Source organism: Cygnus olor, chromosome Z (assembly GCF_009769625.2).
Source record: "Cygnus olor isolate bCygOlo1 chromosome Z, bCygOlo1.pri.v2, whole genome shotgun sequence".
In the NCBI taxonomy this organism is placed as follows: domain Eukaryota; kingdom Metazoa; phylum Chordata; class Aves; order Anseriformes; family Anatidae; genus Cygnus; species Cygnus olor.
Window position 1 is genome coordinate 40,257,003 of NC_049198.1, and position 13,974 is coordinate 40,270,976.

General features: G+C 37.6%; 1 protein-coding gene across 1 annotated transcript in view; it reads right to left on the reverse strand.

Moving 5' to 3' along the window:
• Positions 1-13,974, reverse strand: part of LOC121062097 (guanine nucleotide-binding protein G(q) subunit alpha) — a 132,781-nt gene that overhangs the window by 81,924 nt on the left and 36,883 nt on the right. Inside the window, exon 2 of the mRNA XM_040541735.1 lies at positions 6,358-6,542. Coding sequence (XP_040397669.1) covers positions 6,358-6,542 — 185 coding nt within the window. The remainder of the gene's footprint in view (positions 1-6,357; positions 6,543-13,974) is intronic.

Here is a 13,974-nt window from a genome sequence, read left to right on the forward strand (position 1 = left end):
TTTTGATTCCAGGAAAGAAATAAACCTGTAAAAATAAAATTAAAACGTAACACAAATAATGTCATGCTTAGGTTTTGTTTTGCTAACCTTCTTTTCCAGAAACAAAGCACTGGATTCTTGCCTCCTGTCTCACCTTTATGAAATCACCTATAGCGAATACAACGTCTAAGAGCAGAGCTACGTGGGTCCATATCCTGAGTACAGGCAGGTGTGATTGGGCTAACGAAGTGTGAATATGTAATCTGCTTAACGTGTAGACTTTACACCTACTTCAACCAGGAAGAAAAAAATGGGCAAAAGACCTTTCAAAAAAAGGAATGAGATGAGTAACTATCAGACAATACACACCATGATACAAAACAAATAGTAATTGAGGCGGCCAAACAAGTAAGGTGTTTTCTCAAAATTCTTGCTTAACATTAGCCTAGTTTCTCAGCCAAAGCTGAATTTTATTGTAAGACAAAGCTTTCTTGCATCTCACTTGTATCAAATATAAAGCACAAACTGAAAAAGAGACAAAACCTGCAAAAAGGTCCATTTTTCTAAAGATTCTTTAATTCACTGCTGTAAACCTTATTTCACACAAGCCTTGTGTTAATAGAAATTAACCATGAATGCATGAGATTTCACAATTTTTTAGTAGTTCTATGTAATATATATGGAAAACAACTGGATGAGTCAGAGTTCCCCAGAAAAGTCTGCTGGGGGAAAGACGTTTTCATAACGTTTCAGAGGAAAATATTAAGAAAATACTACAATCTGACGTTACTTCAAAAATAAACACTAGATAACCTGAGCATGTCTTTTATAAATTAAATTATTAGGAAGCTATTATTATGAAATATTTCCCTCTATAACAATATTAACATATTGTTACAGTCTTACATTCTATATATTAAAATATATTATGTTAATATTAGAAATTGTATATATAGCTGTTGTTAATCAAGAAAAAAGTCAGAACCATTCCAAGAATATAAAATCTCACTTTTTACCTTAAAATAAACTCCAAACCCCTATTACATACAAAAGTTGCCCTGAGCTTATTTCACTCTTTCCTTTTCAGAGAGCACTCACATGAATATTTCATTTCAGACTACAATATGCTCTGTAAGCAAAATAACTAAGTGACAACCGTTATCTGAAGTAGAAGTCAGAAAGAAAAGAAACAAAAATGCTACCAGATGTATGAGCAATCACAAAATCTACAAGAATCCGTAAGTATTATTAACACCCATTCTCCACAGTAAAAGAAATAGTAAAATGGTGGAACTGGAAGGATTAAACACGGACATCACACCCCATACAAGTGCTTTTGTATACAACATCACTTCCTGTTAGCAAAGGGCAGTTAATCACTTAAAACACCATATTTAGAAAAGACCTTCTCTTAGAACAAAATATAAAAGGAGGAAGAAATCTTACTACACCGTAAAGAGAGTAGCTAAAATTGAATTTTCAAATTTACATTGAAATGAAGGCTAAGACAGTTTTCTATTTCATATGGGTGAAATTACCTATAATTTTACTGGGGAAAGGAAGAATGTTCCTGCATCTGTAAGCTTACTTTTAAGAAAGATATTCTCAGTTCTCCATGGAAGCATGCAACCCTGCTCATCTATCTTACTCCTGATACACAATCATTTTCCCTATACTTGGAAAAGTATCTAAAACTGACAGTTCTGCTGGGGATAAGGTATGAAATATTTAAGCTGAATATAATGAGGAAACAACTTTGAAATCCACTGGAGCTCCCTCGTACTAGAAGCATTCAAGTATCTCACAAGGCTTCTGTTTACTTGTTTTCTATACTGTTGAGTACCTGGAGAAGAACATCTCTGGGTACTGCTCCATTAAGTTCTACTGATAGTTCTAAGATACATTAATTCTTAACTAACACTATTAGTATAAAACCCTTTATCCTGTAACCTGCTTTAAGGCCTCTGCTTCAGGTTTGAGATGCTGAAGAATGGTTTGCGCAGATGGCACGGTTTGGGTTTCTCCATCTGCCCGAAAAACCACTTTATTATCTGTGTTCCAAACCAATAAGAATTTCATTTCAACATCCCAAGAACATCATTTCTGGTTTTGTTTGTTTTGTTTTTTTAAATAACAGCAACAAACCACAAAAGGCCAGAAATTCCACACATTCTGCTTCATCTGAGGGTCAATAAACCTCACACTCTTTGCACATTCCTGCTCAGGATTGAATACTTCATATTCTTTGCATACCAGGTAAAGTATATGAGGGAGGTCCTTTCCTCCAACCCCCCCCTTTTTTTTTTTCCTAAAACATCAAATTTCACTGAAGAGGTCTAGCACATTTAACACCCCCAACTGTTTACCCGAGATAAGAATTTACGTACTCTGGCTCCAAACCTGGTCCTGTTGTCATACTTCTGTCTGTACTTTTATTTTTTTCCTCTAGTGGATCTGTCTGACTTGGAAGAAACAAGGTAGCAAGGTAAACGTGGCTTTGAAGACAGTGGTGGTATGAATCTGGACTTTAAAAGCATCTCCGATACCTGTGTATTTTCACTGTAAAGCATTCCCCAAAGGAATTTCCCAATAGGCGTAAATACTGAAACAACTTCAGCAGCAGAACCACTCATAGAAACTTAACAGTGAATGTCCAGGCCTACAATAAAATTTGTATTTATGTTTTCAGCCTCTTTAACAACTTTCTTGAAGCCTGTTCTTTTTCCTCACACTAGTTATCTTGTTATGAATATTTAAGAAGTCTCGCAGGAAACTATGGGCATGGGACTCAAGCAAGATTTCCTGCCTGTTAATCACTACTGAGTGACACTCTGCTGACACAGTCTACTGAACAAAAAAGCAACTTTTATTTTGGTGGTTACACTGAAGTGGAATAGTAAGGGGTAACGGTGGTAGAAGGTGTCCAGTATAGTAACATTTTATTGTTGTTCTTGTTTTTTACTGTAGTAATAAATTTATCTGGTGGAACTTCTGAAACAACAGCAGAAAAAAAGTAAAAAGACATCCATGTATATTCCACACCTTCAGCAACATTAGGCATGCTAAAAAATGCCAGAAAGGGAAAAATGGAGACTAGGTTATCTGAAACGAGGGCTTCCAATCAGCTATGAAGACAACTGAGAACTGAAAAGATTAAAATTGATCATTTTCTTATTTCAGTATTTGAAAGGGATGACAGAAGCATAGATACATAGTTTGGTTTTCTGAAAAGATAGTTTATAAAAAATTAACATAGATTTTAGTGTTAAAAATGTGCATTTGAATGTCTGTGGTTGCACATGATTTACTACTGTACACTCACAAAAATTTTGCAGACAGGCATTTTAGAGAATTGCTTCTGAAGATTTCTAGAAAACAATGCTTTTCCATTTTTCATAAACTACTTCGTACTTTGAAATTCAAGAAGCAAATGAAAATTTATCGACATCTAGTTATTTTTAACAGAAACACAGCAACATTTACCCAAAAGGAAACTAAAAACCCATCCATAAGCCACCATTTCCTATGACAGACAAATTCCTAAGAGGAGAGATCACCCTGACACATTATCTTAAACCTCAATACAGCTCATATTCTGCAGTTTAACATGAAAAATAAATGCATTACATGTTACAGTGCCCTACCATAGTTCTGAGGCATCACACTCTGAACACTATCAGTTAACTTTCTCATAACAAATCTTTCAAAAAGCCTAGATTATTATATGACAGGACAGTTCATTTCAGTCTCTGCCCCTATTGTTATATTAAAGACTATGAAACCAATAGCACTCTGTAAGAACTAACTTGCTAAACTTAAAACTTGCCTCTTCCTATGATTACTATATTAAAATAATTCAGACTAGATGTTAAACACCAGACGAAGACCCCAACTGTCTAACTAACTGAACTTTTTGATATTAAAACAGTTCAAATTCCAGAAGCAGAGATTCAAAACACCCCAACTTTAACAATTATCAATTAAAGGAAATAAAATCGGTACAGTAAGAGGGAAGCATTTCTACTGTAGCCCCAAAGTCTATCTCAGAACATGAAGAATTGTGTGTGTGTGGGAGGGGTGAATGGTCACTTAACCCTCATTTCTTTAGGAACAACCACATCAGTATCAACAAACTCTAGTTTTCTAAACTATTGTGCAAAACAAGTACTGTGCTAAAAATATGTTGTTACTCAAACTTGGAGATATTCTCTCCAGAGATAGGATTTCCTGATATGAGAATCAAATTAATAGGAAGTGCCCTTCCTGTGTTTTCTAGACTGCTAGACTAATGAGTTTGTTTTCAACAGACTTTTTAAAAGAAAGAAAGGGAGAGAGGGAGAGAGAGAGAGAGGGAGAGAGGGAAAGAGGGAGAGAAGATTAAACAATGGATTGGTGGTCACTACTTTAAAGTAAATTAAGCTGGTATACAAAGTATGTGTGTAGTAGACCACCATCTTCTCCATGATGTTGTAGAAAAATTGATTTCCCCTGTATTTCCACAAGGAATTTTTATAGGAATTCCCCTGAGACCCTGTCATTTGGTAACTTTTACTTTACATGCAGCCCTATTAAAACCTGATGGGAATGCTTCTGAAAGAACCAAGCCCAAAGATAAGACTCCCAGGGAAGTCATTTGTACGTAGAGAAAGTCAACAGCTCTAACCAGATGTGTACTATGCCAAAACTAACTCATTCCAACTGAAAAACACTATATACATTTAACACTCTCAACTTGAACTGTAACTATATTGCATATACTCTGTAGCATACTGCAAGTTAAAAATACCTTTTCTAGGATTAGGACTACATCAAAGTAACAACCAAAAACAATTCTGAAGAAAAATGGCTGTGCTTCACAACCAATTAACTTTTCAAGTCAGGTGCTCTGCATACAGCAAAAACATGCAGCCAACAAGCTGAAATATGCGTACAAATGCAGTTTTCTTTTTAATCCTAGTTACATATTTGATTTTGATTTCTGAGGGATGAGGGAAAATCAGACAGCTCCAGCACACAGTCAGACTAGGAAGCTCAACAGGCTCTTTTACTATTGTTTTTTCCAACATGCTCAAAACACTAACCCATCATTAAGAACAGATAACAATATAGATTTTGACAGACTGGATCCCCTTGACTTCCCACTGCATAAACCCAGGTTCCGGCAAGATTCTTGGGTTTCTGCAACATTACATCACCAACAAGGGATGACCAGCTGCAATGACTGGCAGATTCCCATGGAGAAACAAAGCTTCTTTTATCTGATAATAAGCTTTATCTTTAATACTTCCAAATTAGCTGACTTAAAACCTACACAACAGCTCTATTCTATAATTAAACTTCATTTATAGAGACAAAAAAGATTTTTGTCTTAACACAGATTTATTTCATCTTGAATTCCCTGGTTAGCAGCAGCTTGTTTACTTGTTTTTCATAAATTTCTCTGGTTTTGATAGTTTATGTTAAAAAAAAAAAAACAAAACTTTAATATAAATTTATTTTAATAAAACGTTCTTTTCATCCAGGACTAGTAAATTATCATTCAATTTTCACACAATTCAAGATTCAAAGAAAGCCAAGCCCTGTTCTTGTGAGAGATCTTAACCTTTCCACCTGACAACATTGCTGATAATGACTCAACTGTAAAAATCAGGACAAGTTCTCAGGAACTTTCCTCAAAGCCATGCCACTCCTATCCTATGGCAAGAAGTGAGAGACATGCTGATGTAATCCTGTGCTTTCCTGTATATTGTATATTATTCGTTGTATATTTCCGCTCTTTATGGAATGCTTAAAGTATTTTATCTTTTTTTTAATGCATATTTTGGACAGAATTTAGGCTAGTCATAGATAAACCTTACAAACACTTCAAATATAATTTGTCTTTTTACATTTCAACAATGTCATTGATCTCAGAAGAATGGGACTGTTTTAAAATCTGTGTCAAAATTTGTATTTCAAATATGCTCAAAGCCAGGTATCTCCATATGTTTTTCTATTAATCTAAAAAAATCCACATTAATGGCAAACCATAAGAAGTATTGGTGCAGACTGAAAAAATAGCTTAACTGTGCTCTGGCCATGAGCTGGAAGGAAAAGAAAAGAATTTAAGTCTCAAGAAACACCAGCCTGCCATTGAAACTGCCCTGTGATGAACCCCTCAAACATCTTTTTGAGGTGAGTTCTCTTACAGAAGCAGTACCTCTGTGTTGTCAGAGCAGCACAAAAGCCAGAAAACTAAAATCAGGACTGACAGATGTACCCTTTCTTCTGAACATTGAGTATAATTTGTATGTGACATAATTTTTGAAGACCTTCAGTGTATTTCCTGAAACAAAAAGAGGAAAAAACTTCAGCTATGAAAATAAACAAAAATCTCACCTTGTTATGTTCATACTTGTACGGGATTTTGAGGGTATCCATGGCTCTGATCATGGCCTGCATTGCTGTGAAGATATTCTGGTACACCAGTTTTGTAAAGCCCCTTTTGTCTTCATCAGAGTAACCTGATCCATGAATGATTCTCATCTGCTTGATAAATGTGCTTTTTCCACTCTCTCCTGTGCCTGCAAGACAAATAAGAAGGATATACTTTAGTCACTGGATGCAAACATGATTTTTTAGCACAATGCTGACAGTTTGTTTAGTGCAGGGCAGAACAGTGTCAAGTGTTCTACACTTGTAACTGTTCTATACGGTAACTACAAGGATCAATTGGATATCGAACAGCAGTACCAGTAACAACTGACGTACTACTGAATTGAAACTTGCATTTTGAAGATGTGGTATAGAAGGGTGATTTAACAACTAAACTAATAACTAAACCAAACCTCATAAATATGAGTATAATATCAAAAATCATATATGCATATATGAGTATAATATAATGCATACGACCGAATATTTAAAATCGCCTAAATGTAAATTTCAGTTCTTGAAAATACTGTCCAAGATCTCTAACTTCAGATAATTACTATGAGTCTTTTTAAATCATAAAAATTCATAAAGTAAGAAAAAGTTATCTTTTTTGGTCAACTTGCAGGATATTATGATAGGCAGCAGCAAACAACCAAGAGACTAAAAAAATAAATAAACTAAATACTGTAACAATTACAGCCCTGCAAACTTTAACCTAAGAAACATATGAAATCAGCCTGAATTAAGATTTGGCTCATATTCATTAATGGGTGATCATTCCTACCTTCAGATTTCTTTATAACAAGCCAGAAATGGTATTTTTTTTTAATGAACATCTCTGAATATTTGTCTATTTAAAGTTAAGACCTGCTTGTTAAAAATTTCATTCAGGATACATCACACATTTTTTCCCTTTCAATGAGCTCATCCTCTGTGATTAGAAGAGCTTATCTAAATTAGTCCTATGTTTGCTTAAAAGGAGGAGTTGAAGTTTAGAATGAACAGTCGCACAGCACTATAAACCCTACGTCCAGTCGGATACCCAGCCCTCCAGGAAACCCAACACATTCACCAGGGTGCATTGCTCAGTGCAGTGCTTTTCAGCCTTGCAGCCTGGGTTTTACTTTAATCATTTTTATAAGGCTTTCATGCCTCATACTTGCAACTCAGGACAAAGGCAGCCTGATGAGGTACATGATGTTTCAGGTGTGTTTCACGGCAGCACAATGCACAATTAAAGCATGATGTTGCATTGGCAACCCTTCAGCAGTTCTGAGGTAGCACACACTGCAAACATCTAAGCTGGAAGCCTCTTAAAACCATGAGCGCTGTTGTGAAACCTTCAACCTCATTTCTCATACATATAGAACAAACTTCTAACGGAAGTCTTCCTTACACACATGCCCAGAAAATCAAGCAGAGTGCTATATACTGACCTATTTTACATTTTCTGGGGAGACTTGAGTGATTGTTATTGTAATTAAAAAGGACATGCTCTGAAGTTGAAAAGTGAGACTGCTACCGCACTGCCTTCACTGAGATCCTCAGCCTGTGCTGTGGCCAAGGGCACAGCACAAAAGGCACCAACCACCTCTGCAGGGCACTGCATAGCCACCAGGCAGAACTCTCCCCCTGCGATCTGACAAATTGCAGATGACAAAACTGGGAAGGGTGACCGATACACCAGGGGGTCACGCTGCCATCCTGAGGGACCTTGACAGGCTGGAGAAATGGGCTGACAGGAACTCCATGAAGTTCAATAAGGAGAAGGATGAAGTCCTGCAACTGGGAAGGAACAACCCCAGGTACCAGTACATGCTGGGGGACACACAGCTGTAAAGCAGCTCTGCAGAAAGGGACATCGAGGTCCTGGTGGACACCATGATGAATGTGAGCCAGCCACGTGCCCTAGCTGCAAAGAAGACTACTGGTATCCTGGACTGCACTATGCAAAGTATTGCCAGCAGGTTGAAGGACATGATATTTCCCCTCTACTCAGCCCTGGTGAGGCCACACCTGGAGTGCTGTGTCCAGTTCTGGACTCTCCAGTACAAGAGGGACATGGACATATTGGAGACAGTCCACTGAAGGGTGATGAAGATGATGAAGGGACTTCCTATAAGGAAAGCTGAACAAGCTGGGACTGCTCAGCATGAATAAGATAAGGCTCGGGGGGATCTTATCAATGTCTATAAATACCTGAAGGGAGGGTGCAAAGAGGATGAAGATCCATACTATTTTCAGTAGTGTCCAGCGCCAGGACAAGAGCCAATGGGCACAAACTGGAGCACAGGAGGATCTGCCTGAACACCAGGAAGCACTTCTTTAATGTGTAGGTGACAGAGCACAGGCACAGGCTGCCTGGAACAGTAATGGAGCCTCCCTTCCTGGAGATCTTCAAAAGCCTGGTCTATAAAAACGTGGTTCTGGACAAACCATTCTAAGTGACCCTGCTTGAGCAGGGGGTTGGACCAGATGTCCTCCAGAGGTCCCTTCCAACCTCAGCCATTCTATGAAACTTGTGCTAACCAAAGGCTGGCCTTCACAATAAAGGTGATGTATTACAGATAGTCCTGGGTCAATAATATCTTTCTGATTTCCAACTGATCATATCTCAAGGTGAGATCTTTGTACTTCCAGAATCTACTACAGATTACTTTCCTTAAGAATTTATAAAATTATTGACCTAGACAATACAGAATTATTACACTATTTTCTCTTTTTCTGAAACATATGAAGCAAAGTCATGTTCATCAAAGTCATGTTTGTATGAATCAAAGTCATATAAGCGATGTTCCTGTACATACGTGAAATAAATATACACGTACACACATTTGGTAATATTTTTTAGTTTATCTGTAAGGTATGTCACACATTTAATAAAAAGTCTGTTCAACTTGAACCTAGAATGCCCAGAATGGTATGTGATATGTCTTTTTGATATGACTAACTCTTACCAAGAATTCTGCTTTAACTAACGCAGAAGAAAGCCAACTGCACCAAGCATTCAGAACTGGGGAACTCAGAGTCCTTCAAAATCCCCAAATGCAAATTTAGTAATTTAGTGTTGAGATAATTGTATTATTACTTGTATTGTTGTGATAATTGTATTATTACTTTTATTATCTACACTGTTTTAAAAACTGAAGCATTTAATTATTTAATTTTTTAAATCTGGGGGGGGGGGGGGGGGGGGGGAGGGGGGGGTATAGGTATCCAAGAGTATAGGTACCAAAGAGTACCACACACAACTGGGAAGAAAAAATATTGATAAAGCAATCTGTGTCAAATTAGAGAAGACAGTGTTTCAGAGTATTGACATCTTGAGCACGTCTACAAAAAATGCAATACACTGGCATACAAAATTAAAATCCAAAGAAGTATCAAAAACCTAGGTATTCTGGATCTTACTGCATTTTGTGGTTGTTCAATTGGGTGGCATTGTACCACGACTTTGTCCCCTGAAGACCAGTAACAAACTATCCTTGGAGACCTAAAGGCATATAGGGGTGTGTGCACTTCTCCAGTGACAAGAGGCTAAGGGAGTTGGGGTTGTTCAGCCTGGAGAAGAGAAGGCTCTGGGGAGAACTCATTGCAACCTTCCAGTACCTAAAGGGAGCCTGCAGGAAAGCTGGGGAAGGACACTTTGTCAGGGAGTGTGCAGGACGAGGGGAATAGCTTTAAACTAAGTGAGTGTAGGTTTAAATTAGATATAAGGAGGAAATTCTTTACTCTGAGGGTGGTGAGACACTGGAACAGGTCGCCCTGAGAAGCTGTGGATGCCCCTGGAAGTGCTCAAGGCCAGACTGGATGGGGCTTTGGGTAGCCTGGTCTAGTGGGAGGTGTCCCTGCCCATAGCAGTATTTTTTAGCCTTTTAAAATCCTATGATTGGCATTATGAGAATATCAAGGCAAGGACTGATACCACACCAACCGTGTTCTCTACAGCCTCACCCATTACAGAGCAAGTTAAGAGGTACAACTTGGCAACACATGCCTAATCTTATCACTACAGTAAACAACAACAACACTGGATAACAGCCAAAAACAAGACTCTTGAGTGGGTCAGTTTTGCTTGGTGAAAAACAGAAAACTGAGAAGTGGATTAAAAAAATCCACATGTACTGTGAGCAAGTGCTTTACTGCTTCTGTTAACAATTGCTAACCAACATCATCCCAGACGATATGGCTCTAGCTGGTATAAGGAGAGAGCAAAGGTGAAATAGTAATGCAAAAGATTGCAGAATAAAGTGGAAGAAATTATACTGAGGTCAATTTTCTGCTGATGCCATTGCATGTTTAAATTAATCAAGACCTGTAACTGAAGCCAGTCAAGAAACATGCTCTCATCTGTCAGAAGACAGTTGAAGACCACACAACATACCTGAAACTCTTTAAAATAAATAATAATAAACCATTCCTCCTTGTCTTTTAAAAAAGATGTCTCTCCTCTCAAAATATGACCCCAGTATAAACCTTGGGTAGTACTTCGCAGATAAATCTATAGAAAGCTTCCTGGTTCAAGCACAAGGGATGGTCAGTCATCTGATATTTTTAGGTGTTCTGTTCCAGATAAAAAACAACCCAACCACTGAATTAAAAGAAGTAACTAACATCCCCTTAAAAAAAAAAAAAAAGACTGAATAAACATCTCAAACAGTGATGAATTCCCTTTCAACACAGCATGGAGGATTATTAAAACTTTGGAGTTTTGAAAGAGTTTAGCACCTCACAATATGGCAAATCTCTGAACACCTCCCAGAAGCTTTTTTTTTTTTTTTTTTAAACAGTAATAGCAACAAATATTATTGCATCATCAAGGTTTTTTATGACCAGAGATCTGCCAGATCCCCAACAGTATTATCTCCAAAAGCAAAACCAGGAAGGAAGTCAGGTTGTTTAAATGAAGCAGTAACCCCTTACACACACCATGCACAATTTACTACATGATTGCTGTTTTTCCTGGTACACACCCTTCAAAAACAAAACTACAAAATGTTGAAACACAACATTCTTTGCCCTGGGAGATATACTGAAAAACAAAACATATTTAATTTTGAGTGAGTGGCAATGCAGCTCCTGGCAGAGTGGCTTCAAAATTCATGTGGTGCCTGACAAGGAAGAGTCAGAAAAATAATTAAAAAATAATTCAAACTAGAAACCTAGGTAGGCAAACTTTTCTTACACATGGTTGTGTGATGCATACCTGTACTTGATTTACCATTTCTCTGCATTGTAACTTAAATAAATCTGAAGTAGTACCTTGTGGGATCAAATATAAGGCTGTTTTAAAAGTAAAACCACGAAGATGCCATTCGCTAAATAAAATCCGCACTGGTATCTGTTAAGAGACCGAAAGCAGCTAAACTAAGCCTGACTCTCTGTGTTTATTCCTAAGTTTGATCTATAAGAAGAAAAAAAAAAAAAGGTCTATTTTATTGGTTGAAGTTATATGTATAGATTAGATAAGCCTAGAGGGAAAAAGAAAATGAGATTCTTAATATATAACAAAAAAGAGTCAATGAAATCTGCAACCCTGTTAGTCACTATCTACATACATTTATTAAGAACCATTAAATCCATGATGCATACCTTCACAGAAGACTGGCTTTTAGCTTGTGCACCATCCCATGCAGACTGGGTGCAGCCTGGCATTTCTATCTGCTGACCATTTTTATACTTGAGGCATTACTGTAACTACACTGTTTCACCAAATATTTACTCAGAAGAAAACAAAGTCTGTTGCAAGCTATCTCTGAAATGTAAAGAATAGTGCAGAAATCAAGTTCATCAGGCATTAAGTAGTAAATTAACTCCTTTGAGGAATAAGAGGTAAAGCAGTAATAGAGAGGTTACACGCGAGAAGAAAAATGTTTAATTTCAACTATAAAGTTATATTTCACTTGGAAGAGTTTTATGTCCTCTCTGCTACTACTAATTCAGCTAAAGAGAAAACAAAAAATATTCCTTCTTTTGTTGCTGTTCCAGCAGTGGAATGCAAAAGGATCACATTTCTGCTGAAACCAAGTACTGTCCTCTATCAAAACACGAAAACCGCGCAGAATTCAGGCCTTGGACCGGCCTGGCTCTTTAGGTGCCAAAATATCTGAAATGTATTACAGCCTGCATGAGGTCATCCCCGGAGCTCAAGCGAGAGAGCCGGTCTGTCCCACTGCCAGGAAGCAGGACCATCAGCCCGGCTGCCGCAGGCCACTGGCGGGCTGTGCGGCCGAGCCCTGGGAGGCTTCGCAGCTCGGCCACCAACACCAACCGGCGGGCAGGCCCTGGAGCCGAGCCAGGCTCCCTGTCCTGATGCTTTACCAACAGACACTCACCCCCGCGGCCTGCGCCCAGCCTCCTGTCACAGAGGCAGCCAGGACTGGAGAGCTGCCCGTCGGCGCCAAGATGGCGCAGCTATCGCCTCGCTGTCCTGCCCAGCTGAGGGCTCCTTCCACACAGTGCAACTCTCCTGTTCATTGCTCAAAAAAAAAAATATGTATTATCTCCATGACATACTCTATCTCCATATCGTAACTCTTATAAAGTATTAAAGCACCACCCCATGCCTCTAACCATTTTATATAATTATAAATTCATTTGGGAGGTTGACTTATTCCCATCTCAGTCACAAAACCAGAGACACAACTCTAAAGAATTTAAATGATAAATCATCCAAAGACATGAGTAAATGTGCCATGAGGAAATACTATGAGCCCTGATAGCATATACAATAGGTGTATATATATTTTCCCTAAAATGAGCAGTAGTACCACAGTATCCTCCCTTTGTGATTACCAAACTCCTTAATTAACACAGAATCACAACAGATTACATCTCACACGAGTCACATGATTGTAGGAAGCATTTTCAGTTACGTTTCAGTTACACTGATGGAAAAGGCTATGGCAGGAAAGCATCTGAAGTTTTAAGCAAGGCAACAAAACAAAACCAAAAGGGAGCTAAGGTCTCCCGAGTTCTGTTCCTGCAACATTAGTACACAGTTTTGTATTTATGTTAAAAACTGGATAGAATTAACTATAAAAAGACTATAAAATCTAAGTTACAAGAGAAACCTGAGTGATGAACTTTGCAATTTAATAAAGCACAGGTTTAAATTAAGACCAAATATTAAAAACCTGGGAGAGGTGTCATACTGCTTTATTGCCAAGAGCTTGCTCCACTGACAAAAATTGCTATGTACTCATCCTTTTAACTAGTCTGATCATAATCTAAATCTGCATATTACACTTGCTTTCAAAAAAAAAAAAAGAAAGCACATCATCATTTTGCTGTCCATTAAATTACCTCCTTTGTATCATTTTAGTAATTCATGAACATACAGTTAAGATAACTACCAATATTATATGAAAGAAAACAAAATATCATTTCATGAATGACTCATGTAACAACAAGAAGAAAGTCTGGCAAGATAAGTAAAGATTCCTTCCAAAAAAGGACTAACAGAATTCCATGAATACAGCTCAGAATGTGAAGAATTACATTAAGTAGTGTGAAACATCAACATCAATCTATACTCTTGAATGTCTCAAAAGGTTACGAAATATTAAGCAAATTATATCC